We start from the raw sequence: 23525 nt of genomic DNA on the forward strand, positions 1-23525 counted from the left end.
CCCAAAGACAAGATCCCATTAAAATTATCCCGCTTCATTCCCTCACTCACTCCATATAGAAAACAAACACTATCTCACCTAACTGTCCACACACACCTGGCAATGCTCTCGTCGTTATCACGCACAAGCCTCATAGTCGTGTTATAACGTTGCCACTCTCCCCTCCGCGCAACCCACGTTTTATTATTAATGACAACAAATGTAACAAGGAATTGAGAATTGCACGCACTTTTTATTGATTCAACTGAAGTGCTTAAAGAACTGATTTCACCGTATTTTTTTTTTTTTTTTTTTTAATTTTCTCGAGCATGGGAAATACTTTTAAAATAATTTAAAGTGAGATAAATGCACACCGACCAGTGACGTCATCTGGAGGCATTTCCCGTTTAAAAACGCATGTATTTTAGCAGAATCAGTTATTTTGTCCATATATCCTGTAGTAATTGCTCCATTCATGAATGAAGGGTTCAGTTCACTCAGTAGATTCCACTTAAACACGAAATTCATCAAATTTCAGACCCTTGCAAATTCTCCATTGTGACCAAATGACCTAATCTGCTAAAATACATGTGTTGAAATGGTCAATGCCGCCTTATGACGTCACATGCGGTACATTTTTTCACTTTCAAATCTGTTTCTCGGCAAATAACCCATGTATGAGAAATAAAATTATAAGAAATACTGTAAACTCGACTCATTAAACACTTTCAAATGAGGAAATGCAATGTTCACAGCGTGCAAATTCTCCATCATTCACATGTGCGTATTGTATTAATTAAGTGAGCGATTTTGTGCTAAAAAAAGCTACGTAAAAATAAATCAGATCAAAAAAATCATATGCTTAGGATTAGCGTATTTCATAGCTCTTTTTGATTCGATTCATTTGCATTTGCGTAATTTCTTTTCGCATGAACGAGTCCAAAAGGAAAACCGATGACAGTGATTTGCGTTAAATGAAGGTGAATCTCCGTTACTTTTACCTTGTTTTAGAATTCTCTCCAGAGCTTTTGGTTTCGTGTGTTATTTTCCACGTGAAATTTTGAAGTGGCAATGTAATGAGAGTGTTTTAATTTATGCCGTGTCTTTTGTCCTGGTAAGAATCACCTATTGCACCAGCTCGTGTTGCACTGAAATATCGCACTGGAAATTCTCTTGCACCTTTTCAAACTGCACTTTTATCAAATACACCAATTTTGCACTTACCGTCATTGTTCTCTTTTCTCATTTTTAATTTTTCCGAATTGTTTTCACATTTTTATGTACTTTTTTTTACCGTGGTTGCCATTTTGGTTGGAAAGGTGATTACGGCTGATAAAGTGATGCCGTTTTTAAGCTTTTGCAAAAACGCAACGCTGTGCTTTGTTAGTACATAAACATAAATTTCATAATTTTAACTGGGTTATCGTCCGTTACAATCATTCAAAACGACAAAAAACTGCAATTTCAAGTAGAAAATCGTCACTGTGCCATGCTGAAATGGCCCAAATTCAGAAAAATTGCAATTACGCATCGATATACTCTTCATTCAGATCAAAATAATCCACACAAACTTTATGGTGAGCACCAACTGGGTGAATCCAACTTGTTTTGCTTTTCTGAAAAAATTCAACTCTCCGAACTGAGACTATATCATTTGCCCTGAATTTTAATGAATAACGAAAGTTTGCACTCATTGACTGAAGAGATATCTACTTACGTATTAAATGTGTCTTAAAAGAGCATTTAAAGATATTTCTACCAATTTAGTGTGACAATGTCCGATCAATCATATTACACACGATTAGATTATTCTTATGTTTCAAATAATATGTACGCAAAGCAACCTATTTACTCTGATAGGGTCCTCATTCATAAATGAACATAAAAAAAAAAAACAGGCCGTAGCAGACTTCTTACGTTTATTCATTCTTTCTGTTTTTAAAATATATAAAAAGTTAAATTCTGTGCTAATAATCACGTGGCTTTCATGTTTAAAACATGGTACTCATATACTCGTAATTTTACCATTTTAGCGTTGTTACGCGAAGTTTCAGGAATAAGTATAATAAGCAGACTTAATATCTTTAAGATCCCTTCAGGAGGTAATAATACAACAAGGAATGAGCTTCTTAAATGGTTTTCCCCTCGGTGTTGATACTCGTGAACTTTTTATCTCGTAAGACACTTGTTATGTCAGTTTTCAGTCTCTGTAGCGAAATGTAAAAAATAAAATTGAGAATATGACTTAAATGTCTCATAGCTATTGAACTTCTCTCACGAATAAAATGAGTTATTGCCGACACGTAATTTACTCGCATTTGCAATTTTCCCTTTCCGAAAATGGCATGTACTTTATTTTAAGATATTATGAAAGCCGAATCGAAAATATGTTAAAATATATTATTGGCTGTGTGCATATCCTATTTTTTAAATTCCGATTTTTATTGAATTTATTTTGGTATAGTCACGTCATATTTCCCAAAAAACGTATGCTCATGCACCAAACGTGTATGTGATAACTACAATATTAGTCCGATCATACTTTTGTATATTTTTTCAATCGTACAGAGAAAAAAAAATATTGATGAAACCAGTGAGATGTACACACACTAATGTATTGAATTACCGAGAAATTAAAACTTGAAGCATATTTATTAGAGGGCTACTGTTTTGGAGCACGTCTTATACTCATATAAAATGGAGATTTAATGCGGAACCGCAGAGTGAGTTGAAATTAGCATTCCTCTAGGTCAGGATCTAAAAGGCCTCTCGAGCGATGCTTCATTTAATTAAACCGAGGCTTAGGGTGGACTTAATGGGAAAATTAATGTCTTCTCCACGAAACAACCCTCAGAAGCGAAATTAATGGGAAAAGCCCTTAAATAGTGGAACCTGCCCGAAAAAGTAGAAACGTGTAATACCTAACTATGCTCATTTGCCCTAGTTTATACGAGGATGAGTTTTTATCGATTTTATGGAATATCCTGTGAGCTTATAATCCAATCCGGAAACGGATTAATATGTCATCGATGGTTTTTAGCTTAGATTGAAGTGTTACCATACAACCTTACACAAAAAGTTTAGTCTGCGCCTAAAATTGAGCTTAGCTCCTGATTTAACTTGAAGTTTACTTGAATACATATCATACTGTTTACAAGTATGGCAGGGCCAAAAAGAAGGTTTCAAAGGTTGTGGCATACCTAGAAGTTATATCAGAGACGAGTCAAAACAAAGAGTGTTTTTTTTTTTTTACTTATACATGGATCGCGTTTAGTAGAAAGGAACCAAGCCACATCAGCTATTGCAAAATTTAACTGGGAAATTTAATTTTTTACAATAGCACGTTTGTACGGATGCCTTCGAAAATTTTACGGAATTAGCTTCGTACTGCGTAGAAAATTCACTGAAATTTGCCAAAAAAATCCGCACAACTGTTTTAATGTAAAAAATTAAATTGTCCAATTAAATTCGGCAACAACTGATATGGCTTGGTTCCTTTCTGCTTAACTCGGTCCAAATAAATTTATGTACATTGATTTTTCGACGTTTTTCCGTTTTGACCCTTTTTTTCTCCACAATAGAAACGTTAAAATTTCTTCCCTCGATCTCAAAAAATAATGATAAATTTGATTAACTTTTTGAAAAGGAAATAGTATGTAAGAAATTTTTTGGGCGCGAATTGATGAGACGCATAACTAATGAAATTAAGGTACCTATTTATGAATTAAATGTGTAAATAGTAGAAGCGTAGGAATGTGTGTGCTTTTAGAGGAAAAGATGTCCACATTGCAGGAAATAATTTTCTCACTTCATACCGTCTCATTAAACTAATGTGATAATTGGATTTTCACCCCATCACTTCAGTTTAATAAAAATAAAAATATAATTTTGTTTTTCTTTTTGGCTAGAGAGATTTTGTTAAGTTTGTAACCCCCCCCCCCCCCCCCAAAAAAAAAAAAAAATAAGAAAAAAATTCGGCAAGATAGCGTTGCAATATCTGTGTTTACCAAGCCCACGCCGAGCTATAAGAAGGGAATAAATTATAGGCCTTACGATCTGGAGTAATTACTATCCATATAAAGCTTGCCTCTTTTTTGCCCTTCTCATGCCAAAAAAGTTGAGTGTCGGTATTTTCCGTGTGATTAAAAATTCATTGAGGTTTGTCTCTCTTTCCACGGAATTTGAGATGTTTACTGTCTTCGCTATGCTCAAATTACTGATGTTCCCGTATTGATGATAAAAAAATAACAATTTCAATAATTTGAAAATTGGGCTTTTACATTGAAGACCCTAAAGTTTGTTGATCCTGTCTTCGGCAACCTCACTTCGCAACCACTTTATTAATTTCATGTCAACACGTTTCTTTTCTTTTGTTTACGCTTCAACACCGAGACTCTTTTATTCACCAGAAACGAAGAGGAAAAGAAAGTAGACAAATTGTCCCCTTCCCTCGTTTCATTCCGTCTGAGCAAAGTTTTTAAAAGCTCCAATGTAAAAAGTTTGAATTGACAATAACGTAAATTATTGCGCAGAAACGATTAAGAAGTTTCTTGATTAAAAGTTTCCGGGCTCTTTTTTCGTCATTGCTCGCTTCTGTTTGACTTCAAAACTGCGCAAGAAGTTGTTGAATATTCGCTCGCGTTTTGTGTGGGTGATTCAGACTGAGAAATTTACTCCGTATTGCGAAAAGCACCCCAAACTTATTTTATTATCTGCATATTTTATTTTATTCCTGGCAGATTCTTTGATTTATTTCGAAGAAAAAACATCCCTAAAATACGAAGTCCGTGTAGATCGTTAATGAATGTATCTTGATGAAAATGTTTATTCGATACGTGCTTTTTGCAATGCTATTATTTCAGCTTAGCTCAAAAGGGCACATAGCTGATACAGAATCTCTGCAAAAATCGTTCAAATTTTTCCCCGGATTAAAAATAAACGTTCGCTAAATTTTGCAATTTTCACCGAATATATTGCTTTACTAAAAATGTAAAAAATGCAGTAACTGATGGTCATCTACGTAAAGTTTAGGAGGAAACTAACACATTTGCAGTGACAATGACGAAGATATTTATAGACGGTGAGACTACCAGACTACGTTTTTTCGTCTGCAGGTATAAAAATCTGGCTCACATTTTATTTATTTGAAAGTCAGTGAATCAATATCATTCGTTGAAATTTTTACAGAGTTTTCTTCGTACAGAGAGGAAAAATCACGGAAGTTTTTGCAAAGTGAAGTTGAGCAGTTTTTTCATTTAAAAATAAAGTAAGGAAGGAAGTTTGCAAAGTCGCAAACCGAGAAACGTGGTCTGGTAGTTTCATAGTCAATATGCTGCGCAGTCATTTGAGTTTGATATTCAACACACTACGAGTGAAGGTCAAATGAAAAGTCTAAATAAGAATGGAATGGTCATATCAGCGAATTATACAGTCGATGGTGGAGGTAAAATTTCCGCCCTTATATAAATTTCCGAGAAGAAGCCGAGACAAGCCAACCTTATAGCATGTTTACACAGAATATTCTGCTAACAAACAAGAAAAATCGAGGAAGTTTTCAAGAAATTACGATGATTATAGTTTACCAAGGAAAAAATAAAATATGATGGGAAGTCTGCTACGTCGCAAACGGAGGTACACGGTTTTGCACTTTGGCCATAGATATACATGTAAATTCCCCGAAATGTAAATGCAGCCCTACGCCTCGTCCTTGTATGCTTGCGTCTAAATTTTCCCTGAGTTCATGGACCCTAGGGGGCGTTATTATTCATAATTTTGCATGAATCAACAAGTTGATGACTCCGGGGGTTGAAAGTGGTTTAGCCACGCAACGTTGACTTCCGCTAGCGAGCCCTAATGACGAACAATCATCAAAGTTAATTAGTTTTCTCCGAAAAATGTGAGTTTAGTTAGTCTAATCAACTGAAAAGTTAACGGAACCCAAAAATATACCCCTTCTCTTTTGCTGTCATCTCTCAGCGTTATTAAGGTCAAACGTTTCCCTCTTGAAGTATGCAAAGCATGGCCAAATTTACCTACTTGCCGCCCATGGGCCGCCTGTATTTTGCCGCCCTCTTCTCATTCATTTTGAAACATCAATAAAAACCATCAAGTGAACGTGCCGGAGGGAGAAGGGTGCATAAGACGCGTTCACTCGTGTTGGACACATTTTTTGCGTAAGCCCTGTCAACACTACTAGCAAAAGTTCACGGAACTTCGCGCGAAAGTTCAGTTCCGTAAACCTATCTCTGTGGGGACAAGGCCTTTCATTTGTAAGAAATGAACTAAAAAATTAAGAAAGAACAAACATAAATGTGGTTTAATAATTTTAACTTCCGCCGCCGTGCCGCGCTGACCACACTCTGTTTGGCGCAATGCGTGATGTATTCATGTAGTCTTGTAGGCACTGTGCGTTTCACGCCGCGCCGACCGCTGTTGACCGTACTGTGTTTGACGCAATGCGTGAAGTATTCATGCAGTCTCGTAGGCGCTAATATGTGTTACATGCCGACCGCCGCGTCGAGGGCTTCTCCTTTTCATCTCAAGTCCTCGTCATCATTTCTCTTTGCGCCGCGCCGCTCCAGGCCAAATTACGTGTTTGGTTTCTCTCTTAACTCAACTAATTAAAGGTGCGCAGTCTTTTGTATCACCGAAATTCGACAAAATTAGAAATTAATGAACTCTCAGGAAATGAGAGATTTTGTCACCTTTTCTTGTTTGTAGGTTTTTTCTGAATCCGATTTTTTTGTACCTGTATTAAAAAAAATTGTAAAATTTGCCGCCTCCTAATTTTGCCGCCATGGGCCGCGGTTCATGTGGCCACCCCCATAATCCGGCCCTGATGCAAAGTCCTTCATGAACTAGGGGGCACGCCCCCCGCCCCCGTAACAACTGCGTGGTCCATCCTTCTTTCGAGGCGCTTCGCGCCGCAGGCGTAATGCGTTACGCTCTTATATTATTTAGCTGGTTTAAAACTGAATCTATCACATCCATGACACGCTTCAGAGGGTGGAAAAGCAATTTAGTACATTTACTGAGACTAGATCTTTGCTTCCTTTCGTTCAATTATTGGAAATAAAATATGACAAGTTTACGAATTTCTTTTGCTTCTTCAAGTGCTGGAATGATCATGTACTCTCTATACAATGTTTACTGAAATCTTCGTAACAGAAAGCTCAATAATTCTGTAACGCTCTTAAAGAGAAAATTATGGGCTTATGCTTTGGTCCATTACGAATGAAAGCAACGCTTAAGAGCTTCTACAAATATGGAAATTTCAGAGGAAATTTGGTGGTGAGAAGCAGGAGGCTAAAACTGAGCAGAAGCTAATATTAAAATTATTATTGTTTTTTTACCCATTTTTAGATACAGTACGTCAAATTTCCAATATCTGCTTCTGAAAGCACGTCAGAGACACGCAGCGTACAGGAGTTGAATCAAAAAATCCATAACTTTATCGTAACGGAATTATCCTCTACCAAGTGGCAGTCGATCCGTTTTTCTAAAGCTACTAATCTGTTCTTAAATTGTCTCAGGCTTCCATCAATCACAACTTTTCGGGCTCATTTTGAATCAGGGCGTATGTAAGTTGCTTCTCGTTTGCTGCAATGTCAAATATTCCCACGCAGTGATGTTCTACTCTCCTGTAATCAATCAATGTATATTGAGCCACAGCTTTGCTCATGAATGAGCGGTGACGATGCCCTCGCACGTATAGGTGGACGTCAATCTAGAAGAGTACGTCTTGAGCAGAACGCTTCATTTCCCTCATGATTTTCCCTGAGGGAGATTTTACATTTTGGAAAAGTGTTCCTATGGATAGTCACAGTTTTAATGCAGGGATGCCTTCCTGTTAAATCTTTCGGTTGGATGACATGTGTTTGCGGATACAAAACACACTTAAAGAATCTCTTGAAAATCCTCAAAAAATAACATTTACTAAATTTTCGTTTTTCTAATAAAAAAAGAAAGAAAAGAAAAGAAAAAAAGTGTAATAATCTGTAGTATTCGGCTTTTATTTTCGCACTCGCTTCCTAGATAAAATTCGATTGAAATTACTCAAGTCTTCAAAAAAATGATGGAAGATGCGGGTTTATTTGATCTGTTTGAAAGATACCATAGGAGGTGCGACCAGCAGTTATCATCGCTTGGAAACGCCTTCGATTTCGCTTGATACTACATGGCCTACGCCAGAATTAAAATATTTGTTTCAAAATCATAGTGCATCTTGATAATAACTCGTAGGATCTCTCAATCACTTATCGAAAATTCATGAAATGTCGTCTCGCATTAGTCGAGAAAATTTTTGAAATATAATCTGATATTTAAATGCAGATCGATAAAAAGAAATTTTGGCTTAAATGTTACAAAAAAGTGTGTTTTATTTTTACCACGACTTTAAAATTTCCTCAAGTGACTTTGCAATAGTTATATACAACAAGTCATGAAAGTGAGACTGCAGAAAAGCATATCTTGACTGTGGTGTATCAAAGTGTCTGCTCTTATTTTATTTTTTTAAAAGAAAACCGACCATTCTTGTTTGGAATTTTCGCAAAATTATACTTCGTGCCCAAATTATATAAAAAAGATTTTTTCAAGAACTGACTTTTCTATCAAACAAATAAAATATATGGCAAGAAGTCTGTGATGTCTCAATTAGGATTAGCCTCTCAGCAGTTTCACCTTTCATATTAACAATGATAGAAAAAACAACTTAATCGCCCAAAACATTTATAAAGAAACACCTTAAAACGGGACTAAGGCCGCAAATAATAAACATAAAATAAAATAAAAAACCCGGGACGTTTCGCAGGGATCACACCCGCATTTTCAACCGGCAAAAACAAGAAAATTATAAGAAGGACACTATGAGCCTCACCGTTGTCTCCGTTGTCACCGAGTCTCACAATAACAACGGTGAGGCTCATAGTGTCCTTCTTATAATTTTCTTGTTTTTGCCGGTTGAAAATGCGGGTGTGATCCCTGCGAAACGTCCCGGGTTTTTTATTTTATTTTATGTTTATTATTTGCGGCCTTAGTCCCGTTTTAAGTTGTTTCTTCATTTCATATTAACTAAATTTTGCAATTTGGGACTACAATCTGTGGCTCATTTTAGAAACAACAAATGTGCAATTAGTTTTTCTATGCAGATAAGTGCTTTAGTGTATGAACTTAAAATTGTAGTTTCTAATGGCAAAATAAATTCATTGGTGCATTCATTAAAGAAGTGCAAAGATTAGTGCACGGAAAGCTCTCAATATGATCAACATGTAGAGCTATGAAAAAAAAAATCAAAGGACTAACTGAACGAAGTATGTTTGAATATGAAGAATATTTGAAGCAAGGAACTAGGGAATTTGCGAGGAACGAGCTTATGTAAGAGAGGGAACGGCTCTTGACTTCAACGTCAAGAGTGTAAAACATTTTGAGAGATTTTCCAGGCTTTTCCTCGCGTCGTTTGGATGACGTAAATGGATGAGGACTCTTGTCATGTTCCTGAAACACCCGTTCAAGTTCAAAATCGGCTCAAATCGTCCTCGCAAAGCTCATTCGCTCCCCTTTCTCAAGTGCTTTTCCGCTCCTTTTCATTTCCTATGATAAAACGAGAATTGAAATGTTTCTCTTCGTGCCTGTAAATCGTTCCCAAAACGACGACGTCTATTCATTGCCATTTCCTGACCTGACCGAAATGTATCGTGAACCTTGTACATTGTTGTCAAGTCTCCTTGCAAAAATTTCCACTCACGGATTGAAAAGAATGCAGGGCATCGGATCTTGGAAATATTGAGGTTCACATTTGAACCGCGTATAGCAGAGAGAAACCTAGCCACATTAGTTATTGCCAAATTTAGCTGGACAATTTAATTTTTACGAGAGAATCACGAAGATCTGAGGGGCTTGGAGGACAAGGCGCAAGAGAGCAGTTTTTGCTATTTCAAGAAATACGTATTTGAAGTTCCGAATACACATAGATCCTTATGGCGGAGAGAAAGTTCAAACTGACTTTTTGATGCTTAAAAATGGAATTTGGGAGCGAATTTTTCACAGAATATGTATTAAGACTAATTTTACCCGAAATTCTCAATTTCTCAATTGTTCAAAAACTGCACTTATGCGCCTTGTCCTCCAAGCCCCTCATCTCATTCCCGGATCGCGCGACACTTGACCCACCACCTGTAGAGATCCAGAGAGCGTGTGTTGCTTGCAACTGGTTTTCAGCTTCTATCTTAGCTTTGGAACATTATTTGCATAAAATGTCTGTTTTTTACTTACAGTTTGGATTCTGCGACCAACAAAACATAGGAATCAAAACTGTACGTTTCATGATAATATTTCTTCACCCCTGCGGAGGCAGTTTGTGCTGCCCTTTAAAATTGGGGGTTTTTTGCATAAAATGACTTAAAAGTTGGATTCTGAGACCAAGAAAACTCAATAATCGATACGATTTCAAACATGGATTGAACTTCCTGGTCATCATGAACCACGTATATTTCAATATTTTTCATTCTACTATCATCATGTTTCCGATAAGCAGTCGTACTAAACGCGGAGAAAATTGATCAAGAACAGTCGAATCCTAGAATTTACCATCAAAATTTCCAATTACGATATCTCAAAAATTCGCCTTTAGTTGCGTCTGCAGCAATTGTTGTTACGAATAAGTTGTCCGTGCTGATCTTAGCTCATTACATACTTGACTCTCTGAAGACTTTTTATGTGCAAAAGTAGAGCACCCTGTAGGAAAATAGGTAAAAGTAAAACAAGGATATATCAAAGAATGGTTTTGTACCTGCATTGGGATTACGTTCACTTGCGAGACAAGAATGTTTCCGCAACTGCAATCAATAACGGACGATTCATTACGTAAATTGATTAAGTTCGATCAGGCATGCGATGTTTAATTCAAAAGGGGGAGGGGGGGGGGGTGGGGTTATGACGTGTTTGATAGATTGAAGTACCGTGCTTCATCAAGTAAAAGGATGTGAAATATAGAGAATTTTTGATGCGCTAAGCCTATTTTGACGATAAATTCTCAATTGGACTACATTGTGCAATTAAGAGCCTCTATTCTTGGCTCGCCAACAAAAGCATCCATCCATATACTACGTATACCCTGCAATACTACGAGTCACAATCATATCATCTCCAAAGAAAATCAACCCATCTGTAACTTCTGTAATTTATCACCTCTATCCATCAAACACGTAATTATAGACTGTTCTGCACTCAGATATCCCCAATCACAGATCTACTCCCCTACAATCAACAGAAATACAAACCCACTTACATGCGATGAACCCAATATTACTACCAAAATTCTGAAACTCTTCACCTCTCTTAATTTAAAAATCTAAATTTTCGTGTATACTCCCATTTTCGAAATTATCTGTAAAGACGTTAATAGCCTGTGACGCTGAATGTCTTAAAATATACTAACTAACTAACTAACTATGTTTTTTTTTTTTTTCGAAATAAACAGGATGGTGGTTCTATATTGCAAAATGTGGTCCAAATATATGTGTAATGTATTTAGGCCACTTCCGCCATCTTAAATTTTAGAATTTAGAAAGTTTGACAGAAAAGTTCGACTTTTAATTTGAAAAATATCCCTTGCCGCCAAGTTTCACAATCGAACAGGGACCGAGATAGCATTTTGGAACCCATCCATCTTGCGGATTTTCGGATCTTGAAAATTTGAGTAGGAATTCAAGGTTCTCGTCAAATGCTGCCACCTTTAACCAAGTTCCACGGTAATGATCGAACAGAAGTCGCATATCGTTGGCCATAAGGACTAAACACTGGTAATTGATCCCAGTCAGTTTGCGTACATTGGCGCGCCTTCATTTTCACCTGATACTGTGCAATACTCTTGTGGCAGAATAGTTGCTCACAGCGCCTTAGACAGTGTCGCTTCGATTTGATGGCAGAGGATCCGGAACTATGTACGGGTGGAAAAGATGGGGTGTGCTTGTTATACTTGAAGGCGTAAAACGGGGGTTTCCCGTTATACGTAACTATTTCCGTTTAACAGAATACACTGAAAAAAAGTTCTCGGCGTTTTTATCAAGGTCCGTTGGTACCTTTACCATCTCACTTTTTTTACCAATTATTGGTGACTTTACCAAGAGTGACTGGTGAGCTTCCCTTAAAACCGGCATTTTTACTGTTTTTTTCAGATAAGAATACCACTTTTATTGGTAATCAACTCCCGGTAACTTTGCCATTTTATCTCGGTAATTCTACCACAGTCGATAAAAAAATATTGGCGTTTTTACCAAGGTCCAGTAAAATTACCGAGAAAGTTCAATAATTTCACCGAGATTTCTCGGTAAAATTACCAATTCCATAAATGGTAATTTTACCAAGAAAAAACTGGGATCAAGTAGCACCCTGAATTCTTGGTAATTTTACCCTTTTCTTAGTAAATACTCCGAGATTTTTCTTTTTTCAGTGTGCGTCCTCTTTTTGCTTTTATAAATTATAAAAATTATGAACTTTGAATAAATCCCGGGAGTCTTCCATGTGAAATTTTAGTCAAGAAGCATGTATCAGAATGCTTAAATTTACACCTTGTAAAGTGTATAGTGGTCCATACTGGCGATTCTGAAACGTGTTGCGTTGGATATACGCATTTTTTTACCTTAGCCATTGCGATACTGTCCAACGGCATCTTCCCTTAGCTCTCAAAATATGTCATCGAAGAGATCAGGTCCCTAGTTCTAAACCCGACAATCTCCATTTCCCTGTCTTAAAATTGTGTAATCATATTAATTTTCTGTGAGAAACAATCAAAACGTCCGGAAGTTTTTAAAATTTTCCAAATTTTCTCGCTTAAAAACAGAAAATTAGAGAGAGACCATAAGCATTTTGGTTTTCCCGTTCTCTCACTCTTAAAATTATTATGATTGCACACTTTTTAGACAGGACCGTGGAGATTGCCGCTTTTGGAACTAGACGCCTCAAGGGACAGTCACTCTTCAGTTTTGGAAGTTGCGGTACATAAAGTAAACATCGCCGTCTTGACGAACTCAAGGTTCAAGGTCGAAAGTTAATTTAGGTAATTGAGTGGTTCGGGAATGTGACGGCTATCTCGCGTGTCTCCCACCCTTTAATCAGCGTTCTAAATTACGAAGTGGACCGATACGTAGTGATGCCTTTGCAGACTTCACTGCAGCAACCACTCAACTGCAGTATTGAACCGAGCCGAATCGAATCGACTTCAGCGCCAAAAATGAGAATTCGAGAAAAACTGTGAAAACTGTTTTAATCCACCTATTCTAAATCTTGAAGGTCAGAAAAATGAATGTAAGAGATAATTACAACTTGAAATCGGATCTTGGCTGTCTCTTACAATTTGGACGGGAAAATAAGAGGAATCGGCGCTTGAGTTTTTTTGCGAATGAACGGACAACATATTTATTCCCCTTTTAAAGAAAAAATGTTTGTACATACACCGAAGAAATGGTGGAGTTGATTAAATTTAATATTCTGGATGTAAAAAAAGTGTGAACTTATAAAATGCTGAATTACCCGCCACCGCAGTTAGTTTTACAACTTGGCATTGCTAAAGTAACTGCATAGTATCGCGTAATTCAGCATTTTTTAAGTTCTCATGCACTTTTTATATCCACAATGTTAAATCAACTCCACATTTTCTTTCGATGTAATTCAAGCCATACCGTGCACGAAAAGAAAAACATAAATGTTACCGCTTCATTTCATACGGTCTGATTGAAATTTTTTTAAATAGACTTATAAGTTAAAAATGAAGTTCGCAATTTTCCATCTAGTCCGTTGATTTAAAAGAAAAAGTAGGGAAAAAACGAGAGCAAAAGAAAAAACTACCCGTGCACTAAACTAATTTTTCCGCACCAAGAGCGGTTTTCTCAGTGAACGCGATAATTTCTTTTGGCGAGTTTGAATTTATTGAGCAGCATGGTGAAAGAGGAAACTTTATTTGGACGTAATTCTATCAAACCTGCTATGCACATATTCTTATGAGTCTCAGGGCTCATGTCTTAATGCACATACTTTCGTTTGGCAGAAATACGTCCAGTTGATCTAACTCGTAATTTGCGGAGCACATGAGTCCATTCTCAACGGACAATTGAACTGCTACGATGCGAGTTTTCCTCGCGAGTCAGAAGTTTGGATAGACCGAATTGTGTGGAAACTGGAGGTCGATTGTTGAATCTTTATCGAATGAGTTTCATCGATAACTCCCTATCTTAACAATGCTATATATCGATCAAGGTCGATTCTTGAATCGTTATCGAATGAACTCGATCGATAACTCCCTATCTTAACAATGCTATATGGATTGCATTTTGCAAAAAGGAACCACTAGCATTGCAATGATGCTAAGATTGTGCAACTTCATCCTTTGCAATAAAATTGCGGAAATTATGAAAAACTATGAAATTTAGATGGTAATTTTTGTCTTAAATTTACAGTTTTTAGCGAGTAAAATAGAAACTATTAAGGGATAATCGGTTTTTTCCTCCAAGACAAAAGAAGTTGCACAATCTTAGCAACATTGCAATGCTCTGATCTCGCGCAATAATCAGAAAATTTTCGGCAAGATATGTCTAAGATAATCTTGTGAAAATGAAAAATGAAAAGGGAAATTTGGCAACATTAAAATGTAGTTACGTTCTTTCGTGACAGAGCGACGACATTTGCCTCGAGGCAAGATGATCTCGCGCAAAATCAGAAAAATTTTGGACAAAAATCACCCGGGTGCATTTTTGCAAAAATCGAATTGTTTGAGTCGATGTTGCAACTTTGGAATGGAGTTACGTTCCTTCGTGTGGGAGGACATCGAGAAATTACAATGATTAAAGCGCGCAATCGGTGCAGTATTTCTACGATCTTGTGGGCGCGAATATGCGTTTCACGCCAACTGACCGACTGCTTTGCGTTTGGCGCAATGCAAGAAGTATTCATGCAGTCTTGTAGGCGCTAATATACGTCTCAAGGCGACCGCACTGTTTTGCGCAATGCGTGAAGTATTCCTATAGTCTTGCAGGCGCTAATATGCGTTGAACGCCGGCCACAAACATGTACTACTCTAACGTAGCCTGGCCTGACCTAACATAACTTGATATAACCTGACCTAACCTAACCTTACCCAACTTTACCTTACTTGACCTGACCCAACTTCACTGAACCAAACCGTAAATAATCTCAAGATCAAGTCCACCAAATCGGTGCGTTATAATGTGAAGAAAGGTGAAAACTTAAATTCACTGACGTCGTAATTTTTCGTCATTCGTCATTAGTTACTTTGTTTTTCATTTTTTGAAGAGCGTTATTTTAGAAAGTTATTATGTTTATGCATCATGTGATCAACTGTTGTACAATTTTTGTTTCAGATAAAAATGCTTTCACTTTTGGGTATCCTGTGTCTAATCAAATTAGGTTTCACGCCAACTAACGCTATTCACGTATTCAACCGATTTAGTCCAGAGGTTCTGACAAATTTGGGCTACGGTGGCCACGGCAGTTTCAGAGGACAATCATATATTCAGGTAATTTTATAATACATTTAAAATTATCCGATCAATAACTCAAAAAGCTTCTTTTTTATTGAAGAAAACTCAAAAACAGTGCAATAAGTTGAAAATATGCCAAAGATGCTTACTTCCTAAAATGGTGGTTGGTGCTTCCTGCCTAAAATTATCTTATTGAATAAATTACATAGGGTGAAATATGCACATAAAACTTGATCAAAAAGTGTTGACCAAATTACAGTCAAATAATGATATTTTTGCAGAATAAATCGGAACAAATCATCGCTCAGTTCGCGCAATGAAGACATAAGATGTAGCGGATAGAACTTAAATTGGACTACATTTTGCAATTTGGAACCATGATTTCGGGCTTCGTTTAAAAATAACGTATGCTTCCTTAATTTATTTATGCACGTGAGTGTTTTTATGGATGAGCCAGAAATTGCAGTTCCTAAGTGCAAAATGTTATCCAACTGAAGTTATGAAATACTCGTACATTAAAACTTGCACTACCCTTGAAAATTTAAAAAGAAATACATCTCCACCGTATCCGTTGTATATTTTTTGGTAGTCGCAGAAATTTATATGCACGTCACAAGGTTAGAGTTCAGGTGACTCATAAATTACCTACAACCCCTGAAATGCAGAACTCTAAAGATCTGGTTTTTATGTCATATTTGCGAATATCCTAAGAATAACGATAGATTTCAAGCAATGGTCTGTGGAGTTCAATTTTTATTTAGCATCAAATTTTGCTTAGAATATCCAAATATATGGACGTATTCCTGCTAAGAAGAACTATGTGCGTAGGATTTGCGCGAAACATAATTCCTTTAAGTATAAATACGAGTACGTCCATAAATCCAAATTTAAGTGCCAATTTCAGAGAACGTAATCCTCTATCCCTGCCCTGAGGACCGTCGATTTGGATCAATGACCCCAGTCTGAAAATAAGAATTTATCTTGAGGTCGCATATATCATCGCAGTAATTTTAGTTGATTCGGGCAAAAAAGGATCCTCCGGCTATCAGTTTTCCTATCCTTATTTTTATGAATTGGACATATTTATTCTAAAAGGAACTATGTGCAAAATAGAGTTTGCATGGAACATAGTTCCTTTTAGCATAAATACGTCAAATTGAAATAATGCTGCAACTGATTAATTCCTTTAAAAATTTTAAGTTATTTTTTCTTGAAGGAGGAACATATTCGCTTTAAAAATACATATGGCTCAAACAACTTGCATGAGCATAAATAAGGGCTTGAAAACAAAGCGCATAAGTGCAGTTTTTGAAAAATCGAGATATTGATTATTTCAAGTAAAATTAGTCTTAATGCATAAGGTGCGAAAAAATCACTCCCAAATTCCAGTTTTTAAGCATCAAAAAGTCAGTTTGAATTTTCGCTCTACTATAAGAATTCATGTGATTTTGAAACTTCAAACGCAAATTTCCAGAAATAGCAAAAACTGCATGAACCCAAGGCCCTTAAATCTTAAAACACTGCACTGCATTACATTGCTCGACTTGATGAGCTATTGATTGCACCTTCGATTAATACTTTTCACACCTAACCTTTGCACCGTTAAACCGTGTGATCTAAAGGGTCTAGAGGGGGATTAAGTTGGGGGATGAGGGTGATTAGGTTGTGTGGAAGGATGAATGCGCAGATCAAGAAATCAGGGGAGGGAGGGAAGGTCATCAATTTTCCAACTGTAATTTAAGGGCGCACGCTATTTGGGTCATCCTTTTTCCCAGGTAGAGAAAATCCTTAAAGAAGAAAAAGGTGTGAGAGAAGGAAGAGGAAATTGCGGGGAAAATCAACAGGACCAATTTTCTCTCGTCGAGAAACCGTTTCCACCTCTCATTCTTCTGCCACTGTATTTTTCTACTTATTTTCTTTTGCACGTCGCGGTCGCATCTCGTCACTCCACTGACGTAATGGCGTATCTCTATTTTCAAGTGAGCCCCGAAAAACATTGAGCTATATGGACTATAGGGCTCACATCGAAATTAAGATAACCCTTAGGTCAGAGAGACGACGATCCGAGATCTGACCCTTTGTCTCCGCGAGATAGTTATATCGTTACTCCGCCGAAACAAAACAAAGTATGCTCACTTTCAAATGAGCCCTATCGTCCGTATAACTCCATTGTTTCCAGAGCTCATGTAAAAATTGCCGTACGCTTTTGTCAGCTAGGTGGCAATATTTTCAAGTCCGTCTTTCTTGTTTAGTTGAGTTTCATGTTTTCTTTTCTTTTAGAGTTACCGTATATTTATACGTAGGATGACGCTCTTTCCAATTGGAAGCAAGGGAAATATCTAAGTTCTTTACTAGGAAATATTTCAACGTTTACGAGAGAGGTTTTGATAGATGTGACAGTGACACAGCAGAGCCACATGTGTCTTCAGGTGGAGACTAAAATTGTTCAGTGGAACGAAAAATCAAGACTGTGGTAAAAAATATCGATTTTTAGGGGTTGATGCTGAATCCTCTTAAATTCTCTAAAGAACATCAGCTTAAAATTTCAAAACATAATGCGCATTTTAAATTATGTTAAAAGCATTTGAAGTGAATGGGTACCGCCAGACAAACAGCTGTTTTCTCAAATTCCCAGTTTTTCCCTTTAAATTTTGAATTGTTACCAAAGAGTCCATTTTTAGAATTTTTTAGATTTCTTTTCACCGAATGATGCAAAATTGATTTCCCTGAACTGTAATACAGTTATCTTCTCTCAACAGAAGCACATTTATGATGCGCATATTGCACTGCTGCGTCGCATAGATCACCGTCCACGGTAAAGAGGAGTTGAATACACGGAGGCAGTGTAAAACGCCTTCAAAGTATGGCACAGCAACCAAGATTACATTGCACGCAGAAAACAAAATGGCCTTCTCAACCACTTCTGCAATTGTTGATGAAAGTGAAAATAATATCTCTTACTGCTTTGATGCTCGGTCTTAGGATTGCCGGAACCATCTGTTACAGAAACTGCTTCACACCTCCATACCCTCCCCCTCCCAAAAAAGCTCAACTCTAATATGTTTTTAACGAAAATAGTCTTACATTTCCAAAAATACGTCTCGTCAAATCATCATAGAATTTTTTTTTTTAAATTTATCCAAAACTTGGAAAAGAGTGAAAATTTACATTGTTCAAGAAGGAGAATTTATAACCTTATCGTGTAATATAAGGATAACTGGGTCTTATACTCCAAACTTTAATAGAACGGACTCATCTAGGGCCTATCACCTCTCAAGAGGCGCAGAATAGGGAAAGTGGCAAAGATTGGGAGCCTTTCCAGAAATGTTTGACATTAGGGTCATTCCACGTCAACGCAACCAAGGTCGGAACCCGACCCCCTCCGATTTGGCTGAAAATTGGTATACGGGGTCTTTACATCATTATAAGAAACTAATTTGAAGGGTTTTCCCATCCGACGCCCCGTTCGCGAGATATCGACCCCCAAAGATGGGGTGAATTTTAGCGATATTCAAAAAAGCCCGTTTTAGCGATTCTCATTTTCTCGACTTCCCTCTCTTTGACTCTCCATAGCGAGACTCTGTATCAATCCATCATACTTTGAAAGAGTGTTTCTAGACCAGTTTTTCATGTAGATTCTAAATATGCCATCGAAATTAAGCTAAAAATTATTTAAATGGCCGTAATTTAGAGTTTTTTAAAATTTACGATTTTTTCGCCATTCAATGTTCAAACTCAATTATCTAAAAAACAGTCACTCCGATTTTCGATTTTTTTTTTATACTTCAAGCTTAGGATATATACTTTTGGTTGATATACTTTTTTCAATGTTATCGGACGGTTAAGGGCCTAAAAAAATTCAAATAGGCCAAAAAAGGTCAAAAATTGGTAAAAAAAAGACGATTTTTTACATTTTAATCCAAATATTTCGATAATGAACACTTCAATTAACGATGTTTTCCCCCAGTTTACCCTCTAAGATGTATAAAATCAGACTATCGACGCTTTCCATACATTTACCGATCGATTAACGGCCTGATGGAAACCGGAAACCGACCGAAAATCCTCGAAATTGACGCAAAAAGACGATTTTTCACACCGTAACCGATGCTTTCCATAGATTGTAACTGCAATTTCCAATTTTCTCTCTCTATTTCAACCTTAAGGTATATACTTTCGAGTAATAAACACTTACTAACGTGCATCGATGGGGCACGGATCTAAACGGAAATGAAAACCGGCCGGAAATGCTCAAAAATGACGGAAAAAGGCGATTTATTGCATAGTCAGGGAAGCATGTGTTCGAAAATTACGTCCCGTTTGCACGTTTGTGATGCAAGTTTACTCCTTCATTTTGGTCCCTAGAATGAGAAAATCTTTGGTGGACTATCCGCTTTTGATGCCAAGGCCCCAAAAACAAGATGGCGGCCAAAATGGAGGCTGAAATTGAAATGTTGGTGAAACGGCACAAAACGTCAAGAGAGGTGTCGATCCTCATGTTTTTTGAATCGTAGATTCCAAAAAAATTGTCATACAGACCCCTCGACCCACGGAAATGACCAAAATCCAAGATGGCGTCCGATTTTGGCTCTTTAGTGGCTAAAACGTCAAATGAGGAGGAAAGAGAGGAGTAAACACTCCAGATATCTGTTTTCGAGGTCACCGATTCCAAAAAAATAGGAGAAAAAAACATCTCATGCCAAATGGTACTGATTTGGACCATGCAAAGGCAGTCGAACTCGGCAGTCATTCTGATTAGAGTGTTCAGAAACACTCTATAATCGGGACCTCTCGACCCACAGAAATGCACAAAATCCAAGATGGCGGCGATTTTGGCTCCTGAATGGTTAAAACGTCAAATGCGGAGCAAAGACCCAGCAAGTGTGTTTTGAGCCACTGAATCTGAAAATTGCGTTTATAATTCCCGACCACCCCTTAGTCTTCCAGAAAACTGACCAGGATAATGACAATTTTTCCGGGCGGAATAGACTTTTCCAGAAAATCGGTCTGTTGCAAAGTTTTGCTGGATCAAAAATAAGAGTTGGCAGGTACTATAGAAACGTCTCAAAAATCACGATGAGCGGATCGGCAAAGTCTAAAATGTACTCCTTACTTCACAATTTGCATAAGAAATTTGCGTTTTTTTAGCTTCCCGCCTCAAAAACGATACCACGGCACAGGTGAACGTTTCGTTAGAGGAGTCATATTCCGTCCAACCCCTGCTTACAAGGATACTACGCAATATTCAACATAGCTGACGCCAATTCACCAAAACGCTTGAGATGGGACGATAATTCTAACCACTTGATAACAATCGGCGTGTTTACATTCACATTTTTCTCGCGTTGACAGATATCCGCCGTGATTGACCTCATGCTCTCCTCAACTTGCGCGCGGAAGCGTCTGCCATGTTGAGGAGGGATTGAACGGAACGACTCCTCTAACGAAATGTTCACCTGTGCCGTGGTATCGTTTTTGAGGCGGGCAGCTTAAAAACACGAAAATTTCTTACGCTAATTGTGAAGTGAGGAGTATATTTCAGACTTTGCGAAAGCGCTTATCGTGATTTTTGTGACATATTATCTAAAAGGAAAAACTCTTAATTTTGCTCTAGCAAAAGTTTCAAACAGGCCCATTGCAGGGTGAAGAGAAGGAACTTCCGGATTCAGCGCCTCATTATACGAAGGAATCACCTTATCTCGTCCGGGAGATTATTATATAGTAATTATTTGGATTTGCTGACTTCTAAACTCGACTTTCGGTACTCCGCTACCAACTTGCCCTTCATGTACTAGGCGTCATCTTGATCTTGTGCAATCACCACTTGGTCATCAGCAAATCCGAGAAACTGACAAAGGGAGGTGATCAGCAAAGCACTGAGTTGGAGGATGGGCAGCAGATCAAAGGCTGCGCGCACTATAGGTACTTGGGGGGGGGGGGGGTGCGGTTGACCCAGGATGGAAGAACGGATCAAGGGATCAAGGAAAGAAACATCCAAGCAAAGAAGGCCACAGCGATGTTCAATGGAATCCTCTGGGATCCGCGGATTTCCAAAGAGAACAAGAGAAAAATTCACAAAGTTGAAGTCAAAAATATTCTTACATATGACAGTGAAGTTTGGCAGCTGAAGGAACGGACCCAAGGGATGCTGAGAGCTACGAAGATAGATTTCTAGAGGAGGTGGCTGTATGAATTTTTAGGAACGATCGGGTTCGCAATGAAACAGTGCGGCAGATCATGGGAGTCGAAAATGACATCGTATTCGACGACATGATCAGACAGCTTGACTGGTATGGCCATGTTAATAGAATGACGGACGAAGGTCTGCCAAAGAAGATGCTTGATTGGGTATTCCTTCCGGGAGGAGACGAAGTGGATGCCCAGTGAAAGGGTAGCGACATAGGGTTTTAGAAGGAATGAGGGTTAGTGACCTCCCGTGGGAACTGGTCCTTGTCGGGGATCGGGACTTGGAGAGCCGTGCCGCCCATGACACTTTTTACATATTCAGGAGCCAATCCCTGTCTCTAAGGAAAGTTAAACAGGTTATGGACAGAACTGAATACAACTGTCTCTGATAGCTCGCCAGCGGCCCTGTAACGTCAGCCATTTTGGATAGGTTTGCTTTATTTTGATTTTTATGTTCGGTTTATCGTTTGTCACAATCTGTGCGTTCTGTGCACACTTTTAGTTATGCAATATTAATTTTATGTGTTTAACGTCACACGGGTTGAGATGGTGAGTTGTGGCAGTTGGTAATTTAATTAAAAAACGGGCCCCTTAGCTATGTGCACCGAGGTAAGTGACACTCCTGAAGGCTTTCGAGGATCGGGAACTTTGCTCAACATGTCCATACCTGTTTAACCATTCAGCCTGAAATCACCGCCATCTTGGATTTTGTGCATTTCCGTGGGTCGAGAGGTCCCGATTATAGAGTGTTTCTGAACACTCTAATCAGAATGACTGCCGAGTTCGACTGCCTTTGCATGGTCCAAATCAGTACCATTTGGCATGAGATGTTTTTTTCTCCTATTTTTTTGGAATCGGTGACCTCGAAAACAGATATCTGGAGTGTTTACTCCTCTCTTTCCTCCTCATTTGACGTTTTAGCCACTAAAGAGCCAAAATCGGACGCCATCTTGGATTTTGGTCATTTCCGTGGGTCGAGGGGTCTGTATGACAATTTTTTTGGAATCTACGATTCAAAAAACATGAGGATCGACACCTCTCTTGACGTTTTGTGCCGTTTCACCAACATTTCAATTTCAGCCTCCATTTTGGCCGCCATCTTGTTTTTGGGGCCTTGGCATCAAAAGCGGATAGTCCACCAAAGATTTTCTCATTCTAGGGACCAAAATGAAGGAGTAAACTTGCATCACAAACGTGCAAACGGGACGTAATTTTCGAACACATGCTTCCCTGACTATGCAATAAATCGCCTTTTTCCGTCATTTTTGAGCATTTCCGGCCGGTTTTCATTTCCGTTTAGATCCGTGCCCCATCGATGCATGTTAGTAAGTGTTTATTACTCGAAAGTATATACCTTAAGGTTGAAATAGAGAGAGAAAATTGGAAATTGCAGTTACAATCTATGGAAAGCATCGGTTACGGTGTGAAAAATCGTCTTTTTGCGTCAATTTCGAGGATTTTCGGTCGGTTTCCGGTTTCCATCAGGCCGTTAATCGATCGGTAAATGTATGGAAAGCGTCGATAGTCTGATTTTATACATCTTAGAGGGTAAACTGGGGGAAAACATCGTTAATTGAAGTGTTCATTATCGAAATATTTGGATTAAAATGTAAAAAATCGTCTTTTTTTACCAATTTTTGACCTTTTTTGGCCTATTTGAATTTTTTTAGGCCCTTAACCGTCCGATACATTTGAAAAAAGTATATCAACCAAAAGTATATATCCTAAGCTTGAAGTATATAAAAAAAAATCGAAAATCGGAGTGACTGTTTTTTAGATAATTGAGTTTGAACATTGAATGGCGAAAAAATCGTAAATTTTAAAAAACTCTAAATTACGGCCATTTAAATAATTTTTAGCTTAATTTCG

At 37.8% G+C, this 23525-nt stretch overlaps 1 protein-coding gene across 1 annotated transcript in view; it reads left to right on the forward strand.

Annotated features, from left to right (window-relative positions):
* The window catches only part of spab (space blanket), a 43005-nt gene that overhangs the window by 2453 nt on the left and 17027 nt on the right, over positions 1 to 23525 (forward strand). Inside the window, exon 2 of the mRNA XM_019044832.2 lies at positions 15351 to 15506. Coding sequence (XP_018900377.1) covers positions 15357 to 15506 — 150 coding nt within the window. The 5' untranslated portion in view covers positions 15351 to 15356. The remainder of the gene's footprint in view (positions 1 to 15350; positions 15507 to 23525) is intronic.

The sequence above is a fragment of the Bemisia tabaci genome, chromosome 8 (genome assembly GCF_918797505.1).
Source record: "Bemisia tabaci chromosome 8, PGI_BMITA_v3".
In the NCBI taxonomy this organism is placed as follows: Eukaryota; Metazoa; Arthropoda; class Insecta; order Hemiptera; family Aleyrodidae; genus Bemisia; species Bemisia tabaci.